A 20,849-nucleotide genomic window follows, 5' to 3' on the forward strand; every position below is an offset into this window, starting at 1 on the left:
CATTAGCGTGACTGTTTCGTGCTGTCCTGCTCCAATTAGTACTGACACAACCTCTGGTCTTATGACTGAGCAGTTCAAACTGCCCACTGTTAGAGTGTAATTCTCATGCCGATGGACTAATGTGAAATATGGCAACAGATGCAGAGAGCAACAACTGAAGCACATTATTCTGGACCCAAGGGCCATTAAAGCCATAGCTATTAAATATAATTTGAAAAAATTTGCTTTTTGGCGCATAGAATAGCAGGTTGTGAGGTATTATTATAATCACTACATTCCCCAGAGTGGCTGCTTTCTGCAAATGTTATTGCTATTTGTATATGCCTTTTGTGAAAGGGCTTTAGGATGTGTAGTCTTGTTTGTCAATGCTTTATGGGAGGGGTATTTCTCCTCAGATTCAGGGGTAATCATTGCTTTTGCCAGGCTTTGTTTCTTTTTGTGCGAGTTTGAGGTAATTATCGCTCACATGGCTCGGGCTTATTGTCGGTTTGGTTGGAGAGAATTTATTCATATGAGAACAAGTTGGTGTGCTTGAAATGCACACTGAGAACGACATGGGGTTGAGCCTGCATTAAAATGTGACTGGTGGTCACATTGTTGATTTCTGACAGCAGTTTGTCTGCAAATTGCTACAACAGTGTTGTTTGATCACTTTATTGAATTTTAGCACAAATAATGTAGCATTCACAGTGAAACATCTTTGTAATTGTTATGGGTGAAAAAATGACTCTAGGAGAGACACAAGTTGCAATCCCTGTCACAGTTATTGTACCAATTTGTTACACCTAAGTTATTACTTGAAACCGGGGCTGTGTCGTTGGCATTCGCATCAACACTGAGCTGAGGCGATTTATTTGGCCAGAAAGCGTCGAGAGGTGGTCAGTGTGGCTTTGATGCACATCTAGTTGTGGCTGGCAGCTAAGATTGGAAGATGTAGGAGGAAGACATTGTGAAGCTGTGTTTGTTTTCCCCAGTTTCCATAAAAGGAAGAAGTCCCGGGGGGATTTAAAAAACAGGTCGCATTAAGTTGTGACTCATAAAATTACCATGACACTAAAGCTGAAACAATAACCGCTGCATTCGCTAGTTATGGCTTCTTAAACAAATATCTAGTTTATTGTTTTCTTATTCGTCTTCAACACTAAACAGGCTGTTGATTTCAATGAAAGTAGAAAATTGTGTATTAACCTGTGTGGAGTTTTAACCTTTGAGGTGAATCTGTCTTGATGCACGTTGTTTCTGTCACTGATGGTCAGTTGACGTTTTCCTCTCGCCTTTTAGCTGCTGGCTGCACGTTCGAAGAGGATTCAGACCCTAATCTGTGTGACTTCACCCAAGGAGAGGAGGATGACTTTGACTGGCTGTTGTTTAGGACACAGAGTTCACCTTCTGCCAACTCTGACCTGCTGAAGGGTGAGTACTCTGTTCTCATGGTTCCCCGTCCTCTTTACTTTGTAGTGTTTTTAGACACTGAAACACGGCACACGAGCGTGCATGGGACACAGGCGCCCTGCTTTCATGTCTGGGAAATACATAGACTTGTTTGTATTAATGTGGCTGGCATTATCGGCCTTTAAAAATGTCCTGTGTACGTTATGCATCAAATTTAATGAAGCCCTCACCCTGGTTTTATCTGCTTCCTGCTAACCCCAAGGATAATTTTATGTTAACCAGCCTCACAGGACTAATGGAAACCAGCATTTCCCTGCCATCATCTTCTCCACTGGTGGTTGCCAGAGGGTGATGGCATGCATAGTTTATAAGGCGCTCCTCCATCTCTGCATTAACAAATACCTACAGGGATCTGACAAAGAGAAGATTGCTGTTTCAGCTTCTCAGCATAAAATACCAGTGGCTGCAGTGCTCTCTCTGGTAAACTACTTCTACTGGGGGAAAACTTGGAATATGATTAAGAAATTGACCTCCCTCGGGTTTAACCAATCAATCAGTGTGTGATATGGTAATGAGAATGCAACAAATCCATGACACAGACGTACATTTAAGTTTTCATTTTACAAGAGGATGGGGAGAGCACTTGCACACTAAATAGGAGGAACCGTTTCTTTAAGCCTCAAAGAAAGCACTGGTATGATTTGTTGGTAGAACAGAGCTAATTCGGTAGACATAAAGACGGGGCAGCTAAGAGGAACAGATGGAGAGATGACAAGATAGGATACAATCAGATACATCATCTAAAAAGAAATAAACGCAGGCTTCAGGGAACATTCTGTCCGTTTGGAAACTATCAACTCAAGTAGCCTTTGAAAACGGTCAAAAACACCCTGCAGGGGTAATTTAAAAGCCGGGTACTTGTGGTTTTGATTTAAAGCATTAAAATTGCTTCTTGTCTGCAGGTGGTTATCCAAATACACTTCTGAACTCGATAAATCTCACATTTAATCCCAAATCACTCTTCATTCAGCCACACATCATCAGCATTCGAGCGAGAATCTGCCTGCAGCCCCCATCCAGTTCACAGCAGGCAATGAGATTATTAATACTTTTCCCTTCGGGTTTAATTAAAACTTACTGCCATGGCATTTACAACAATCCAGAGCCATCGGTGGAACAGACCTGCACAGGTGGAATGAGGCAGGTAGCGTAATCTGCACACGACGGCTGTGAGCGTCAGTCCACGATCGATTCGTCGACCAGGGGACAAATTCTGTCTCATTTATTAGACGCTCATCCTTCAGCCCTGCGCAAGAACCCCTGTATTATTCATGTTCCTCTCCTAAATGTTGTCACTGTATATTGACAGCAGCGTTTCTTCATTGTGTTATAACTTGACATTTTCTCTGCCGTGTTATTTAAGGCGGATAATCTTACCGCAGATACAGACACAGGAAGTTTTTGTCTTTTTCTCCTCCTCTCTGACTTAATCCCCTTGTGTTGACTTCTAACCATGTATCACATTGGGCAGCTAAGGTGGGGGGAATAACAAGAGTTTATGAGATAAGGCTATTTACATTGGACCAGTATTAACTTTGCGGGGCTGAGAAATTGGTGTCGAGGGAAGATTAGTAAACACAGCTGAGATAGCAGCAGCTTGTGGCTCCCAGGAGAAATTAGAGACTACTGCTCCCATGAAAGACAAAATAGTCTTACAAAACAAAAAGAAAAAGGAAGAAAGAGCGCAGTGAGGTCTTAATAAGATTGGTCCTTTTTTTTTTAATCACATCTTACTTTATTTGGAATTAGAGCGGAGATTTCTGGCTGATTTTTGATAATCTTTCGTTCTTTCGCTTTTGTTTAAATGAACAAGTGAGGCGTGCAGGATGATAACCTTGTACGAGAAGAATGTGTTTGCATGTCAAGTGTACCTCATTTTCTGAAAGCCAGATTCATTAAGCTTGAAAAGTTATGGGTCTGCTGCAATATTCATTATACTGTATCAGGGTCGCCTTAAGCGAAAAATCCATTAAATGGGGTTAAAAACAGCTAATGGTGATGTATCTAGCTTTCCTTGTTCACCTTGTTGGTGGAAGTGAACTGAGTGATTGCCAGCTCCCTCGGTCCACACGCCAAAGTGTCCTTGGATGAGAAAATTGCGTGAAGCAGGCAAAGTAGAGCAAAAAGTATGGGGCACCTCGTAGGCCGTTACAAAGCTCTAATAAGTACAAGTAAGGGTGAAAAACTGAATGCCGACCCTGGATTCCTCATTCAGAATGTGAATACTTAAGAGTCCCTTTGTTTAAGGAATGTGCCAGTGGTGACTAAGAGGCTTCAAGAAAAACACAACAGAAAGGGTGGATAATTGATCTATGTGGCTGCATTTAAAAAGTAAAATACCTCAGCTGGTTAACACCTTGAATAACACGCCATTTCTTAGCATTTCATTTGTAAGACTCGGCTCCAAATCCACATTTTCTGATCACTGTTATCAAAACCTGCTACTACAGTCAAAATACAGCGTGACAGGGATGTCAGAGTTTCAGGTGTGTAATGCAAAAGCGAAGAGCCTCATGTCTTTCATGACACCCATGTAAACGTGGCGTTCTTCTGTAGCCTCAAAGTTACATCACAGATATTTTGAGAAATATTACGATAAAGATATTTCTGATAGTGTAGAAAAAGAAACAAGATGTTATCTGTGATTGCAGCTTATAGACGGCAGCATTTATTAGTGCAGATAAAATTAATTTCCATCTTTCTTTTCCAACTGTTTGCTGTCATTATGCGAACCTATTAAAACTTAGTGGCAGCAGCAGCAGCAGGAGGATTATAGCGACGTAGCATAAGTTAACTGTCAATGCAAAAGAAGCTTACGTAGTGTTTTGAATGAAAATCAGGAAAGTCAAACTACAACACAGCTGCTTTAGTCTAACGGTAACTAAAGTAAGTGAAACATGTAAAGTTTAGGAGCTGCACAATGTTGTTGCATAATAAAACTGAAATGAAAAAAAATATTTCCTGCCTATGATGGTGGGTTCAGCTTTTTAATCAGCTGTTTGCTCTTCCTGTCATACAAAGTGTAACGGGCAAATGCTCCAGTGATGCTGGCGGAGTCGTTTGCTTCCATTTGCGTTACGCATCACCAGCTGCTAGCATCTCCTCCTTACATGCCTTTATAGCAGACTCAACGGTCCTTTTGTGCCTCAAGGTTTGTTGAAACAGGTTTGTTGTTTCCACCTTTAGTGGGAACACTTTTTTATGTTTTGGAAAGCATCAGAGGGTAACCAGCTGCTCTCAGTCTCAAACATGTCTGGGCTTGTCTTGTCATTGTGTGGTAGAGAAAGGAATTGTATCAGTGATATTTCAGTAGGACACTTTATATCATGTAAAAATGTATACAGATATTAGGACAGCCCCACTCACCCCCAAGTCAAGTGCGAGGTATACTGTAAAGGCTGAAATGTTTCCCACAAACTTCCCTCCTCGCTTTCTGCCTCAGCAGCCGTACAGGCCAGACAGTGTCTCTTGGATGTGCAGTTTTTGGGACAGCTTTCAGCTGAGTCACGCAGAAAAACTTTGACAGTACTAAAACAAAGTGTTGAATATGCTGCCGCTTTAGTCTCACCATCCTTTGCATGCTAATCCCTCGCGCTCCTCTCATCTTTTTTGTAAATGTTTTTTCTCCGGCAGCACACATCCACTGAAGATCCTGATTCTGTCTAAATCCGTCTCAGTCTCTGTGTTTCTGCTACACTGCAAAAAGCTACGGAGTCAATTTATTGACTGTGTACCTTATTTTATTAGCTAGTAGTGCAGAAGTCTTGTACATAAATGCCCGAGAGACCTTAAATAGACTTTATAGTTCGATTGGACCTCGGGTCAAAGAAAGGTTGAGACTTGTATGAACTATGGCTTTAAGTATTGTTGTAGAGTTAGAGTCTGGTCAGCTGATACGTACTGCAGCAGTGTACACAATGTAATGACCTTAACAGAGCTAATTCATACAGTGAAATGTGCATCCATCTGTATTTCCAGCCTGATTTCCTCTATTGGGCAGCCATTCTGGTCTTTATCCGTCTCCTCTCACCTCTGTTTGGCCTCAGCTACACACCACAGATCAGCTCCACATTATGGTGCGTGTCATTGAGAATGACCTGAGATCCTTCTGCATGTGTGAAAAGATGAGGCAGAGTGAGCCAGAAATCAGAACTTTCCAGCCATCCTTACTGGTTCTACGTTTTCTGCCTTCCCTCAGGCGTATTTTGCCTTGCTGTATGTGGAGAAAAGTCTTCCATAGCGATCATGCAGATACTATTTGACTGTTTTAGGAGAAAGCAAGTGTAAAAAATACACAGCTGCTTTCTATTCATGTTCTTTTTTATCTTCTGATTAATCAGTTCAGTTTAAAACCAGCGACTCATTACTGGTTTTACTGCATTAGGTGTAGCTGACTTTAAACTGAAGATAGCCGTCGGATCCCTGGAGGAGACACAAATCCCTCTGGGGTTGCATCATGAAGGGAATCCGGTATTCAAAATCTGCCAAATCAAACATGCGGAGCTACCCGCTGTGGTGATTACCCCATGTGAATACGGCAGCAGCCGAAAGTAACTTTTTATTTGAAGACATTTTGTTCAAAAACTGCATTTTTTTGGTGTTGCATAACTGATCAGTTATGGTGATAGGACACTGTTTGTTCAAGATGTCATTACAGCGATGAAGTGCATGCTGGGGGTAAAATCTAAAGTCGTCACGCTAATGCTTGTTTAATATCGTTAAAGTACGTTTCTTAATCCGAACAATGTGTGGGAGACATTTCATGGTTACTGATTATTATTCATGTATTATTCATGTTTGTGTTATCTTCGTGCATTTTATGTTATGCTCTGTGTGCTCGAGTCAAGCTCACTTCAGCCTTGTGTGTTGTTGCGAGAAGAAGAAGAATGGATCCAGATGTTCTTCTGGAGTGGGCGATGTTTTGGCTTGGAGTGCTGGATCAGCACTAACTATCTGGGCTGTTTTGGTAAACCAGTGTTCTAGTAAGATTATTTCCCACTGACTACACGCTGTTAGAAGGCCCAGGGGGCTCTGAAGGCAAGAGGGTTAGCTGCTGTATCCTGTTTCGCCTCTGCTGGGAGAGGAGAGGGGAGACAGAAACTGCAGTAGGAGCTTTAATTTCACTCTGACTCTTTTGTCTTTGGAGACGTGCGGTTGTACGCATACTAAAGCCTGCAGATGCGTTTCTGCAAATCCTACAGTTTTCGTGCCTCACCTTAAACGAGTAGTTTAATGCCTGAGCCTAAACAAACCGTGAGTGAAAATGAACATAAACAGTGAGTGAATGTGAAACGTAAAGGTGTCCCAGAGGTAATTGAGACTCCAATAATCCTGCACGAGAGTCGGGAGAATTTTGTGTCCGCGGCTCGTTTATGTCACTTTTGATATCTCAAATGTCAATAGCTGATGGATTTGTTTGTTTGCAAAGCTAGACCTCCCCCTTCCTCTTTGAAAAGAGAACAATTTCCTTCTGATGTGTTGCAGTGTTTTTTTGTTTTGGGGAGAAAAATAGGTGAGGACGGACCTGAAAGGGAGAGCAAAAATATGAAGGCCAAAGTCACAGCTGAGTAAATCTTAATAAAAAAAAAAAAAAAAGTCACGCAATAGCCGAAGTGACTTATCAGCTTTCCAGAAAAGGCTCGCCTACAAGGCTAAAACTGTGTCATGATGAATGAAATCGGAGATGAGATAAAGTAGTCTGCTGTTTGTTTTCTGGGATGGTGATGCATCTTTTGTTCTTGAAGGGTTTGGGGGGAACCTTTTAACATTGCACAGCCATATTTATCATTTGGCTTGGGTTACAGAGGACAGCACTTCATTTGAAAGGAGACGAGTCCGGTCTTCTGGTAGACTCTGCGTGTTTCACTCCAGCCAAACGTTCCACCAGCTGATTTTACTAATTAACACACCTTCAATCAGAGAGGCAGGAAATAATTAGTGAAATCAACTGTGGTATTTGCTAGAAAACCTTCCGCGGCTTGGAAGGGGAGCTACTGGCTCACTGGGATAATTGCTTAAGACTCATTACCTCAAGGCAAAGGACATCATATCCATTGATCACTGATGTATAATATAAATGTCTGAAAGCCCAGTGTCCTTTTAAAGCATCTCAAAAATGCTGTAACTACACAGAAGCTTTTAAAATATAACAGATTAATTGAATTGCTATTCAGGGAAGCGAGCAGCTGCTCCCTTTATGCCTCCTCAACAAGGTAAGGGCGATTCATTAATGTGAATGATAGAGACACATTTGGGAAACGCAGACATTTTGCCAATCACTGAAGCTGAAGTATACTCTGTGACCAGTCTTTTTTTTTAATTCTTTGTTTTTCACTCACCCACAAAGGTACCCAGATGATAGGATGGCATGATAATGCAACCCCCTTTGGTTGGTTTCTGTCTAATTAGTGTCACTTTAGAGGGGCAGCTAGAGGGCTTTTATGTGCAAGGTTGCAGTTTAAATAATATAATTGGAAGTGTAGCTAAATACACTTTCTAGATGAACCACCTTAACTCATGTGAGATAAAATAACCGGCCACTTGAAGAGTGTATTAGTACAGCTTTTGAAAATGGCTATGTGGGTGTCAGCTCCAGTAACTTTTGTATTTGACACACTTGAGTAGTTAGATATTTTTTTTCTACTCTTTTAACAATGTAATGTAGTCACATTTATTTTTTTAGTCTTATGGACCACTCATGGCGCTTTAGACTACAAGTAAAATTTTTTTACTGCATTCATATAATAATTTGTTCTTTGCACTTCATCTATCTCACATCCATGAAGACTGTGGAATCCAGTCTTTAAGTGATAACGTGGTGAAACTTGCTTCTGGGTCCAAACTACTTTGTGTTTATTAAGGCTGTTGTGTTTTTAACCTGTTTTAATGCTTTGTATCTTGCTCTATTTAATCTGAACAAGCCCCTAAAACAGTCAGTGATTATTGCCAGCCTGTCTTGGTTTTTATCATCACTATTCATTTTAAAGCTCAGTTTTCAAAACCTTACGATGTAACTACAGCCCAGCCCATGAAGCGGTATCTTAATTACTAACCTGTGGATAGATTATCTCGGTTGTTCTCCTCACTAAAGTTTGGTCCGTTTACAGCATCCTGCCATGCAATTACATTTGTCCCTAACCATTGGGAACCCTCATGTTAACTTTTATCAAGAGCAAAAAAGTTAGCTTTCATCCTCCAGCTTCACTGTGCTAATGTGTTCATATTATGCTAACCTTAGCTGTGTAGCTGGCCACCACGTAGCACATCATTATATACCAGCTAGCCTAACTTCAGTAACCCTACAAATGTCACAACTGTTTAGTTTTCTGTCTTAATTTATGTCTGAAGTAAAAGCAGAGCTGTACATTGTATTTTTTTCAGAAGTCTCTCAGTCAGAACATGGTATATGATGCTTAGATGGAAACTAGCGAGCTAACTTCATGCTAACTTCTAACTCCGTTAAATTTCATAAATTCTGTTTTCGTGAATGCTTGGATGTTAAACTTAATTGTTACACCTGGTAGAGCAGCCGCACTGATCATTTTATTAAAGATGAAAGAATTTAGACAGTTTGTAACTCTCAGTGATGCCACAGTGTTTGTTTGACTTTGGGACGTGAAACAGAGTCTGGACCCGGAAGTCAAGTCAGGTAGCACATTTAAAAGACATCAAGTGTTGGCCAAAGTGCTGAACAGAGGGATAATATAATGAAAAGAATTAAAATAGATAAGATGAAAACATTATACAAAAACATTGTAAGACATCCATATCTGTTTGTGAAAAATATGTGTACATGAAATATACATATACAAAAATGTACACATTCACACACAAGCACACATACGTGAACATAAATTACATGTATACACATACACATGCAAACATCATCCAATGAGATAAAAGACCACAATAGCTAAAACAGAATAAGAGGTGTCAGAGAGATCCGAAAGCCTTGGAAAATAGCTAGGTCTTCAGATTGGATTTGAAACGGCTAGTGCCGTCAGACCTGAACTTGCAGCTGGAGTACTCCACAGACAAACTCTGGCCAGGATTCGAACAAGGAAGTGTTGCACGGTCACAGTTGCTAACCACTCCTCATGCTGCACAGTTTACAAGACGTTCAAGAAAGCTGGAAATGTTTTATATTACAATGACAGCATTAGTGCTTTTCTCATATTTTCAGATGTTGAAAAGCTTTGTAAGTTAATTTTTGTTTCACATTATACATATAGTGTATTTCTTTCAGTAGTAATTGTTGATTGGTTTTAAACCAGACGATAATCTTAAAATTGTGTTCGATACTCAGGAAATCAATATTTCTTCAAGGAAGAAAACAGTTTGTATTGGAGCATCAGTCAGGTATTGCCATTGTAAGGAGAAATTATAGAGGAAGATTGAATTTGAAAGAAAACGTTCACTCATCATTACTGACGGCCTAAACTCTATTTGAGACTCTATTTATCTGCAAAATGAGAAACATCACTCGTAACGATTACTTTTTGAATGAAATAGTGAAACAAATACAAATGATGTTTAAATACCTGTTCTTGGGTTGAGCTTATGTTGTGATGCACTTTCTTTTCTGTCTGCCTTTTTTTTCCCTTCTGTGCAACTCATAATGGTCTAAAAAGCTTGATTATTGGTTCTGCACTACTTTTACAGAGCACTGCGGGGTAATTTGAGGACACTATATATATACTCACTAAACATTTGGACAGCACTGCAAAATAGCTAACTCAATAAAACTCAATAGTCCACTATATAGTAAGCACAGAGTGAGTTCAGACACATTTCTAAGAAACAGGGTTGGAGAATGTGAGTGTGAAATACACATTATTTAAACTAATATTTTCACGTAGTACAAACACAAATCCCAGTTACTGTGTTGATATTGATATTCTAGTTTAGCATAAGCTCACAGCACAGAGCTGCGGTCAGAAGAATACTTGCAAAACTGAATCTTCTATAATTTAATCCAACAGAGTCTTTCTGCTGCTGTTTTAGTAAGCAGAAGATTAACAGAGTTAAAGCATCTTTGTGAATCAAATGTGAATGCTTGAATGAAGTTAAAAGACATTTCTACTACTGCCTGCTGTCTTTGAACATGTTCTTTAAATATTTGAAGCTCTCTTTCTTCTTCTGATATCCTCCTCTTTTCTGCTAATCACACATTCTCTCTTTGGCGATCTGGAGATTGGAATTGGCTTTGTATGTGTGCCTAGCGCGGACGGCTGTGTGCTACTGGATATCTCCCAGCCTCTGTGCTCGCCTCTGCTCCTCCGTGTTCATACTTTGCTCCAACTCTCTTGAAATCTCTGCAGATCACAGGTTCTGGAAAGTTGTTTGAAACCAGACCACATTGCTATTTCTTAAAATTCTGTTTGTGCACAGGACTGAATCGAGCCTTCCCAATACATATGAATTAAAAATGGGAGGGAAAATGTAAAGAGAAGGAAAAACTCCTCGTTTGCAACTGCAGTAGCTCATTCATTAGCCATATAGCAGTTTGAATATAGAGAGTAAAGCATGTCTGAGCACTTGAACACTGGCAGATGAGATGAATGCAAATTTGTTACTTTGACAACATTTTATTAATTAAAAAATGTTCATGGTTTTGACAGCTCTGATGGTATTTTGCTCAAAGCAAAGACTTTAGGGATGCAGTCTCTCATTCTGGCATCATCAGGCACTACAATTAAATCATGGAAAACTTCAGCTTTTGCAGTGATTTATTAAAAGTGTATCTTGACATAATTTTCTCCCAAACATCAACACACCTTATCAAGATAGCATCTGATGTCTTGCTTTGAGCATTTAAATCTGTTTTACACTCTTGGTGAAGAGAAATCTTTGTAATTAGTGAGTAAAAAGGGATGTAGTTGGTCAGGTTTAGCACACTATTGGCTCTAGCACAGTATTAACAAGTCATTGTTGCATTTTGTTGTTGAGCTGCATCTTTGTTTAGAATTGTCTGCTTTTATTTAGGCTTACTCTGAATAATTATGTATGACATTGTGCCTCATAAATAAGCTCAAACATGAGCTTGTGACACAGTAGACCATAAAATAGACCTGCGCTTTGTATGCAGCTTTGTTGCAAAAGGTAAGAAACAGGGTTCCTTATCAGCAAATAAAGGTTTGACAAACAAACTTCCCAGTTAATAAACAAAGTTTTATATATTGCAGAACACAAGGTTGCCAAGGTTGTGCACACACCAATTATATCAGTGTTGGATGATGCTACAGCCTACAATTTATATCCAGAGCAGGATGCCGTGTGCCATTTAATCAGCCTAATACGAAAGTTACTGAAGTAACAGTGAATGTGCCTGTAGTGTGTTTGGCTGAGATTTCTGGGACTCAAAAAGTTTACTTTATAAAATCCTTTTGTGACTATTTCTCTCACCTTAAACACGGTCTGTTATGCTAATTTCCACTTATGCAGTTGTAGTCCTAGTTTCTAGTAGAATAATCCTTAATTATCTTTAATAGCCCCTCACTTATCTCTTAGCTGAAAAGAGGTGTTTTCTTTCTCTTCCCTCCTGCCAACTTTCTTCTGATTGGCTGCTGCTCACAAACAGAAGTTTTGAACGGCAGGTGGGTGGAGCTTCTGTACTCACACTCAGAGTGTGCCTGAGATCACCATTTTAAATGTTACTTGCGCCCACTGACATTATAGACCAGTGAATCTGAAAGTGTGTACAATGTTCAGTTACATATTCATATAAATGGATTTATTTATATATAAAGTGAATAAGAAGCCTAATTACTGCTCTTGTATTGACATTTGTGTCCCAGTGGCGGGTGGGTTACATATTTGCCTTAACTCTTTGCATATGACTGGGTTGCAATTGCGATTCAGAGCTAACAGCCTGTGGTTTTTTTTAATGCTTTTTGAATAACATTTTCAAGGAAATTGTTTTTCTCTCTTAATTTGATTAAAGTGAAGATTTAAGATTGTGTGGGTCCCGTGGGAATTTGTGAATTTTAAGTGGGCTGCTCTCCTTTTGACTTTGAGAATGGCTGTTTCAGCCCTGACACAAAAGCTTGAGCTTTAACTAAGGATTTACTTGCACAAACGTGACAGCATGCAAAAACCAATTTCAAAGCTTCCAGATTAACATACAAAAACTGATTTCATTTATCTGTCTTTCTTTATTTTCTATGAATTTTTAACTTAAACTTGTCAAACTGTGTACTTTCTTTGAATGATTGTAGTTTAGTACTGAGCATGAGTCATTTCTAACATGCTCATAAATGATTAAACATCCATCAAAGATTCTACTAAATTTCCAGGAACAGTTGCAATTGACTTGGCGTTATTGCCACGGGGTAAAGATGAAGCAGTCACCAGTGCTGAGGAGGCAAATTTCGCTGGCTGATCGCACCAGTAGGAATGTGTGGCTGCACTGAGCGGGGATTTTACCCTTATATCCAAGGGGTATTCTGGAGGATTTGGGGCAAAGTAGTAATTTACAGCTTAGGCATCAGAAACTGTTTCATGTTTCATAGTTTTAAGAGATTTACAGGCGGTGAAGATAAGACAACAAACATCGGAAACATTTGTCCAGTCCAGTGTTTGTTCGACTGTCTTTGGCCAGCTTTACCCAAACAGATATGCTGATGTCTTTTTTTAAAAACTTTTGTAACAGCATCAAGTATGTGACATGAAAAAAAAAACAAAGTCTGGATTCCTTTTAACGAATGATTTTTGGTGAAAAATGCAAAGACTTCCGAAGACTCATATGGATATGAGTCAAAGAGTATAGAGGATAGATTTTTGGTTTTGCTCTGGTGTTGTGTTCATGATGGCACCAACAAAATGGAAACAGCCCACTGGTGCAGAAAACAGAAAAAGGCACGGTAAGGCGAGGGAGAACGTATCAGCGACAAAAATGGTAAGGGAGTATCTACCCATGTGTAGCCGACACTTTATCAGCAGGCTTGGATAACTGAGAGTTTACCTCTGCAGAAAATTGTACTTAGAGCAAAGATAATGTAACCTATATCAGACCTCTGCAGTTATTTAATGAAAGAAGGAAAAAAAAAAACTTGTCTCTCTTCTGGTTCGTTCCAATTCCTGACATATACATCCCTCATACATTAAACTCATTTCGCTGTGGGATGAGAATGTTGCAGTTATCGTTGCTGACTCGCCATTTGAGAGGCATTATTTTCTGGCGTTTGCTTCGTTTTCATTGTTAGGTTGACTGCTTTTCTAAAGGGAAATAAATGTTGTAGCGATCTCCTGTGGGAGTGTAAATCCACCACCATCTGCTTATAAATGCAGTGCCCTCTAGGACTTGGTTCATTCTTAAAAAAAGTCCCAGTGGGGAGAACTAGTTGCAACTCTTCACAGAGCACAACAGCACAAATGAACTCGTAAAAGCATGCGCACATGCACTTTAAATCGCACAAAGCATCTGAAAACGATTCTGTCATTGTTTCAAAACATATTATTTGTTGAGTCCTGGAAAAAAAAGGTGTCTACTTGTGCTATATTTACATCAGCTGTCACTTTGGCTCACTAGTTGATGGATATATCATTTAGGACTGAAACTGCCGTATATGTTTCATACCTGGGGGGCAAGAGAATTGCAGAGATAAATATCCCTTCAAATGGCATGAGCACAATTTGTATTCAGCTATTGATCCTGAGCTGTGAGACTTAATGATTTCTGTGCTCTTTTTTTCTTCTTCTGTAGACATGGTGGGTGGCAATCTAGTTACCAGTAGAGGTTCTGAGTGTAGGTTATTTCATCACCATTTGTTGAAATAACATTGATTTGAGATGTAGGATCCTCTTGAGTTAGCATCTGGTTGGAGGCTCATGAAGTGCCAAAAGGGTCCTTTATAGAATAATAGAGTGGGGACAAAACATTTCATTCCTCTTCTTCATGTTCCCGGGTAATGTCTTATCCATGCCTGACATTCGCATTCACACACTTCCTCTCAGGTGCAATTTAACTCAGCATTGTTACCATAATAACTCTTGTCGTGCACAACAGTCTGTCAGTAATTGATATGTAGGCACTGCTTCTGGGTGGAGCCATTTGCATTAAATCGTGTTAACTGATATGATAATGAATGTGAAAGGCCTGATGCAAGCGGAATGACTAACTAGAGATGGATGGCTATTTGAATTATACACAATAAGTAATATATTATATCAGGTCTCAGGGGTGCAGAGCTCTCCCTGAATTTGTTGCCTGTCTTTTACTCAGATCAGCCCGAGCTGCCTGAATATAAATAGTCTGCATCAGATCTGGCATCCCTTTCTTCACTTCACTCCCGTCCTTAATGATATCTGATATGGAGGGAAATCAGCACATGTGGAAATAGATGGTAGAAGCGAGCTGAACTATAACTCCTAACTAACACAGAGCTGTGTTAGTTAGGAGTGACAACAGTAATATCTCAGATCTGACAGATGAAATATCTGCACCGCTTCTCATTTTGGCCGTCTGTTTAATATGTGTGACCACCTCTAAGCTTTTAAGCAGACTGTTGATAATTGGCTTCTCTTGCTTCACCAAACTTTATTATTCTCTATTAACACATATGAAGCGTATTGCCTTTCAGATGAGTTATTGTAGTGTGAAAGACGTGACGGTGGTAAGGCTTGGATGAAGAAGGGACGCCACAGATGACTGAAAACAAAGATGAATTCAAACTTTACTTAAAATTATCTTTTTTCTTTGTGTTTAAAACACTGTCATGCCTAAATGGGTTAAATAATTTACTGACACCCTTTTATAAGTATTCCAGTGACTGATTTCCTGCTTTTGCAAAGGTCATAGTGCATTAAGTGAAAAAATATGAGATCACAGGTTTTAATTAAAGAATTTTAAAGTATTCTGTCTATAATAAAAGAAATATTTGTCAGTATTTGGAGTTGCACCTTTGAAATCCTTAAATCAAAGTTTATTTAAGCATTGTAGTGCAGAGACTTTGAGCTGGTTCCAGGTACTGACAGGTGCCCAGAGGCATCATACTTTGTATTGACAGAGAAAAGTTTCTCGATGTTGCTGTGTTGTATTTTACTCCTGCAGCTGCAAACCATTATTAAAAAATGAAAATGTCAAATACTGAAAATATTATTTTAACAATATTGTGCACGTGGCTTTCAGCTTAAGATTTTAAAGGTGGATATATACACCCACCATTTCTTTATTTTTCACTAAGTAAATGAAAAATATGACCTCAATAATGTTGAGGTCCAGACTCAGGCCATGACTGATAGTGTTTCACTGTGTGCTGTTCTATCCTGGTATAGCTTTACTGCACTGAATCTGTACTTTACCAACTATTGACTGTTAAAACCATGCCGTCACTTACAGATGTAGACAGCCACCTGTGTTCTGATTGCCTTCATAGATATTGATGACAATTTGAACTTAAAGTTTCATATTTTATTAGGATTCATCACTCAATTCGCCAGTGATTTTTAGTCGAGTTCTTGTGTAATTTGGCATACTTCAGCCTGTTTGACCTTTTTCCTTTCCTTAAGAACGGCTTCTTGATAGCCAGAGACCATTTCTGAGACAAACAAGGACGTATATACAAATACAAGGACGGACCTGAAAAAGCAGCTAAACTTGGAGAACTGCTGTTTAAGACCACTTAAAAAGAAAAAAGAAAAAAAAGGGATAGCTCAAGACTTTTGCAAAATGTTGTATCACAATTACTTCTAATATTTTGTTTGGAAAAAATGAGTAAATTCAATAGGCCAATGTAAACCGATGTAAACCCTTTCTTCTACACCCTCTCCTCCAAAGGCAGAGCTGACGAATTAGAAGAGGAAGGGTTGGCTTTCATGAGGATTCTTCAATGTCATTGGAGACAGAGTGTGTGTGTGTGTGTGTGTGTGTGTGTTGGGGGGTGATAATAAGTCTGTGGAGATTATATTTGTGAGAAACAAAGGCCTCCCTCTAATACTGGATGGTCTGCAGATAGAATACATTTTCCGCTCTGACTGTAAATGTTGGCCTAGCTGGTAAGTTCGGAAATAAAGAGGATAAAGGTTACAACAGCTTTGGAAAATGAAAGATGCACGTTTCGAGGAGTGCCTTGTGTGCTTTTATGGCATCTGTAGGATTACCACATTCGATTCCTTTTTCACAGCCATTGCAGTTTTTACTGCCTCCATCAAATCTGTTCAGTGCCTCCTACCTTCAGACATACTGACTGCAGTAATAGAGTGTGAATGGCACAAAGCGGGAACTGTATTTTTGCAATGGTGAACGGAATGAGGCTGCAGATGCTTGTGCAAGCCACAGCTTGATGTCTCAAAATTGTTGTGGAAAACAAAAAGGTATAAAACTCTAAATGTTTATTGCATAGTGTTAGACCATCACCGATGCCCACAAAGTTAGCTTAATCATGGCATTGTTGGCTCGGCTGTCTTTGTATTGTTTGTAATCGTTACAATTTACAATAATTGATTACACAGCAGTGGAGACTTTATCAAAGTAGATGTCTTTCTGAAAGCACTGTAACTAAGTTTAAGAATATAATCCACCCACTGTTATCATCTTCAATGCCCTGTACCAACACACAGCAGAGCAGCTATCTGAACGCTACCCCAATAGAGGTCGATTATCTTGTTAATAATTTTACCTCCTCACTACGTACGACTCTGGATACTGTAGCTCCAAATCAGAAGTACCTGACTCCGTGGTATAATTCTCAAACACGTAGCCTAAAGCAGATGACTCGTAAACTGGAGAGGAAATGGCCTGTCACAAATTTAGAGGATCATCATTTAGCCTGAGAAATAGTTTGTTGCTTTATAAGAAAGCCCTCCGCAAAGCCAGAACAGCTTACTATTCGTCACTGATTGAAGAAAATAAGAACACTCAGAACTCTTCAGCACTGTAGCCAGGCTGACAAAGAGCTCTGTTGAGTCAACCATCCCTTTAACGTCAACTAGTAATGACTTCATGAACTTCTTCACAAGTAAAATTTTTATCATTAGAGAAAAAATTACCAATAATCATCCCACAGATGTAATATTATCTACAGCTACTTTTAGTACCACTGATATTCATTTGGACTCTTTTTCTCCAATTGATCTTTCTGAGTTAACTTCAATAATTACTTCCTCCAAACCTTGAACGTGTCTTTTAGACCCCATTCCTAAAAACTGCTACAAAAAAAGAAGTCCTGCCATTAATTAATTCTTCGAGCTGGTTGTAGTTAAACCTTTACTCAAAAAGCATCTCTAGACCCAGCAGTCTTAGCTAATTATAGGCCAATCTCCAACCTTCCTTTCATATCAAAAATCCTTGAAAGAGTAGTTGTGAAACAGCTAACAGATCATCTGCAGAGGAATGGCTTATTTGAAGAGTTTCAGTCAGGTTTCAGAGCTCATCACAGCACAGAAACAGCTTTAGTGAAGGTTACAAATGATCTTCTTATGGCCTCTGACAGTGGACTCATCTCTGTGCTTGTCCTTCTTGACCTTAGTGCAGCATTCGATACTGTTGACCATAATATCCTATTAGAGCGATTAGAACATGCTGTAGGTATTACAGGTACTGCACTGCAGTGGTTTGTATCATATCTATCTAATAGACTCCAATTTGTGCATGTAAATGGAGAGTCCTCTTCACACACTGAGGTTAATTATGGAGTTCCACAGGGTTCAGTGCTAGGACCAGTTCTGTTTACATATTACATGCTTCCCCTAGGCAGCATCATTAGAAGACATAGCATACATTTTCACTGCTATGCAGATGACACCCAGCTCTATCTATCCATGAAGCCAGATAACACACACCAATTAGTTAAACTGCAGGAATGTCTTAAAGACATAAAGACCTGGATGGCCACTAACTTTCTGCTTCTTAATTCAGATCAAACTGAGGTTATTGTACTCGGCCCTTAAATCTTAGAAATATGGTAATCCAGATTCTTACTCTGGATGGCATTACCTTGGCCTCCAGTAACGCTGTGAGGAACCTTGGAGTCATTTTTTAACCAGGATATGTCCTTCAACGCACATATTAAACAAATATGTAAGACTGCGTTCTTCCATCTGCGCAACATCTCTAAAATTAGAAATATCCTGTCTCAGAGTGACGCTGAAAAACTAGTTCATGCATTTATTACTTCCAGGCTGGACTACTGCAATTCATTATTATCAGGATGTCCAAAAAACTCACTGAAAAGCCTTCAGCTAATCCAAAATGCTGCAGCAAGAGTCCTGACAGGGACTAGAAAGAGAGAGCATATTTCTCCTGTTTTGGCTTCCCTTCATTGGCTTCCTGTTAAATCCAGAATTGAATTCAAAATCCTGCTCCTCACATACAAGGTCTTAAATAATCAGGTCCCATCTTATCTTAATGACCTTGTAGTACTATATCACCCTATTACAGCACTTCGCTCTCGCTCTGCAGGCCTACTTGTTGTTCCTAGAGTATTTAAAAGTAGAATGGGAGGGAGAGCCTTCAGTTTTCAGGCCCCTCTTCTGTGGAACCAGCTTCCAGTTTGGATTCGGGAGACAGACACTATCTCTACTTTCAAGATTAGGCTTAAAACTTTCCTTTTTGCTAAAGCATATAGTTAGGGCTGGACCAGGTGACCCTGAATCCTCCCTTAGTTATGCTGCAATAGACGTAGGCTGCCGGGGGATTCCCATGATGCATTGAGTTTTTCCTTTCCAGTCACCTTTCTCACTCACTATGTGTTAATAGACGTCTCTGCATTGAATCATATCTGTTATTAATGTCTGTCTCTCCTCCACAGCATGTCTTTATCCTGTTTTCCTTCTCTCACCCCAACCGGTCGCAGCAGATGGCCGCCCCTCCCTGAGCCTGGTTCTGCCGGAGGTTTCTTCCTGTTAAAAGGGAGTTTTTCCTTCCCACTGTCGCCAAAGTGCTTGCTCATAGGGGGTCATATGATTGTTGAGTTTTTCTCTGTATCTACTGTACAATATAAAGCGCCTTGAGGTGACTTTTGTTGTGATTTGGTGCTATATAAACAAAATTGAATTGAATTGAATTGAATTAATCGCAGTGAAGAGCGTAGCCCTCCGAGGAACACTCCCAGGTTGTTACAGCTAATGACTGCTGGGGGTTCTTCCCAAAGAGCTGTCTGACAGCATTTGCTCAGATATTAATATCAAACGATGGGAATGAGGACACTGCCACATGCAGTAAATTGGTGCCACACAAACGCAAGACATGCGTGAATAAAGTTGGCACAGGCACGTAGATGCCATCTTGCATGCATCCACTTTGCTGACTTATGTTCTTCACCGACAGTAATTGATTTGTGTAGGGAAGCGTAAGGCAGCCATGTTTAGCGAATCAGCTGTTTTTTTGTTTTTCTGAAGCAAAGCCATAAACTGAAATCTGGAGGCTCTGCATCAGTTTTATTGTGACAGTACAATTATTAAGTTCCAGCTCCCACCGCTATGCAGGCGGCTTCCTTGTCACCTTGCTAAGGGCCTTGCTCTCTAAAGGGAGCAATAGAAAAAGCCATAATCATAACTTCAGAGGAAACTCATATTCTTTTATATGCTTTGATTGTGATGTTTTTCTTTGCTGAGAAAACAGGGAATTTCAAAATCTAACTTGTGGGAAATATAGTGTTTCAAAGTGCTCCTGCGGCTTTCTGCCACTCCTCTCGTCGTCCCGTGTGTTCCCTTTGAGGTGGTGGGGACAATCTGCGACGCGCAGCTGGATGCCCCTTATATGGCTGCAAAACGATCCCTCAAACAGCTGTGGGATTTGCACATCACTTAACCTAATTTATCTGGGGCCTCTTTGGGAGCCTAGGAGTCTTCCCAGCCCAGGATCACACACATCTATTTTTGCACATGCACACAGGACATAAAATTCACTTTCACCCCAAGCTTAGCTGAACCTAACCTTACTAAGCTGTTTTTTTTGTTTTTTTTGTTGTTTAAAAGAAAATGAGGACCAGGTTTGGACCAAGTCCCCATCACGAGACTATCCAAGCAGACTTATGTCCTCACAACATAACTAACCAAAGTCTTCACACACACGTTTTCCATTTCACTGAATCTCGAGCTGCACATTTGCACCTGCATCTCAGCTTTTCTCTCACTCATTTGCTCACTTTCTGCCCCCCCAACCCTCTCTCAAAATATTCTATCCAGCCTAACACTGAGTTTTATTTCACACTTTGCTCATGATAGTGAGAATGAGATGACATTGCAGTTCTGTTCGAGCCCTGGTTGGTGCATTACAAATGCCCTCTCACTCAGACATGTTGCAACAGTCTCTGAGAGCTAGACTAAGATCTTGGCTCCAATTCTCTGGAGAGGCCAGCAGTCTGTGGTGGGGTGGGAGCAGCCAAACACCAGCTACTTGCCTTCCCAGCGTGTGCTCATTGCTGTAGCCTTGTATGCCTCTGGGTGTGAGGGTGTCC

General features: G+C 40.0%; 1 protein-coding gene across 4 annotated transcripts in view; it reads left to right on the forward strand.

Moving 5' to 3' along the window:
* Nucleotides 1-20,849, forward strand: part of ptprub (protein tyrosine phosphatase receptor type Ub) — a 198,128-nt gene that overhangs the window by 56,567 nt on the left and 120,712 nt on the right. For all 4 annotated transcript variants that reach the window (XM_006795928.3, XM_006795929.3, XM_006795930.3 and 1 more), the window contains exon 2: nt 1,282-1,413. In XM_006795928.3, the coding sequence (XP_006795991.1) occupies nt 1,282-1,413 (132 nt within the window). The remainder of the gene's footprint in view (nt 1-1,281; nt 1,414-20,849) is intronic.

Source organism: Neolamprologus brichardi, chromosome 11 (assembly GCF_056152115.1).
Source record: "Neolamprologus brichardi isolate AB-2024 chromosome 11, ASM5615211v1, whole genome shotgun sequence".
Lineage (NCBI taxonomy): Eukaryota > Metazoa > Chordata > Actinopteri > Cichliformes > Cichlidae > Neolamprologus > Neolamprologus brichardi.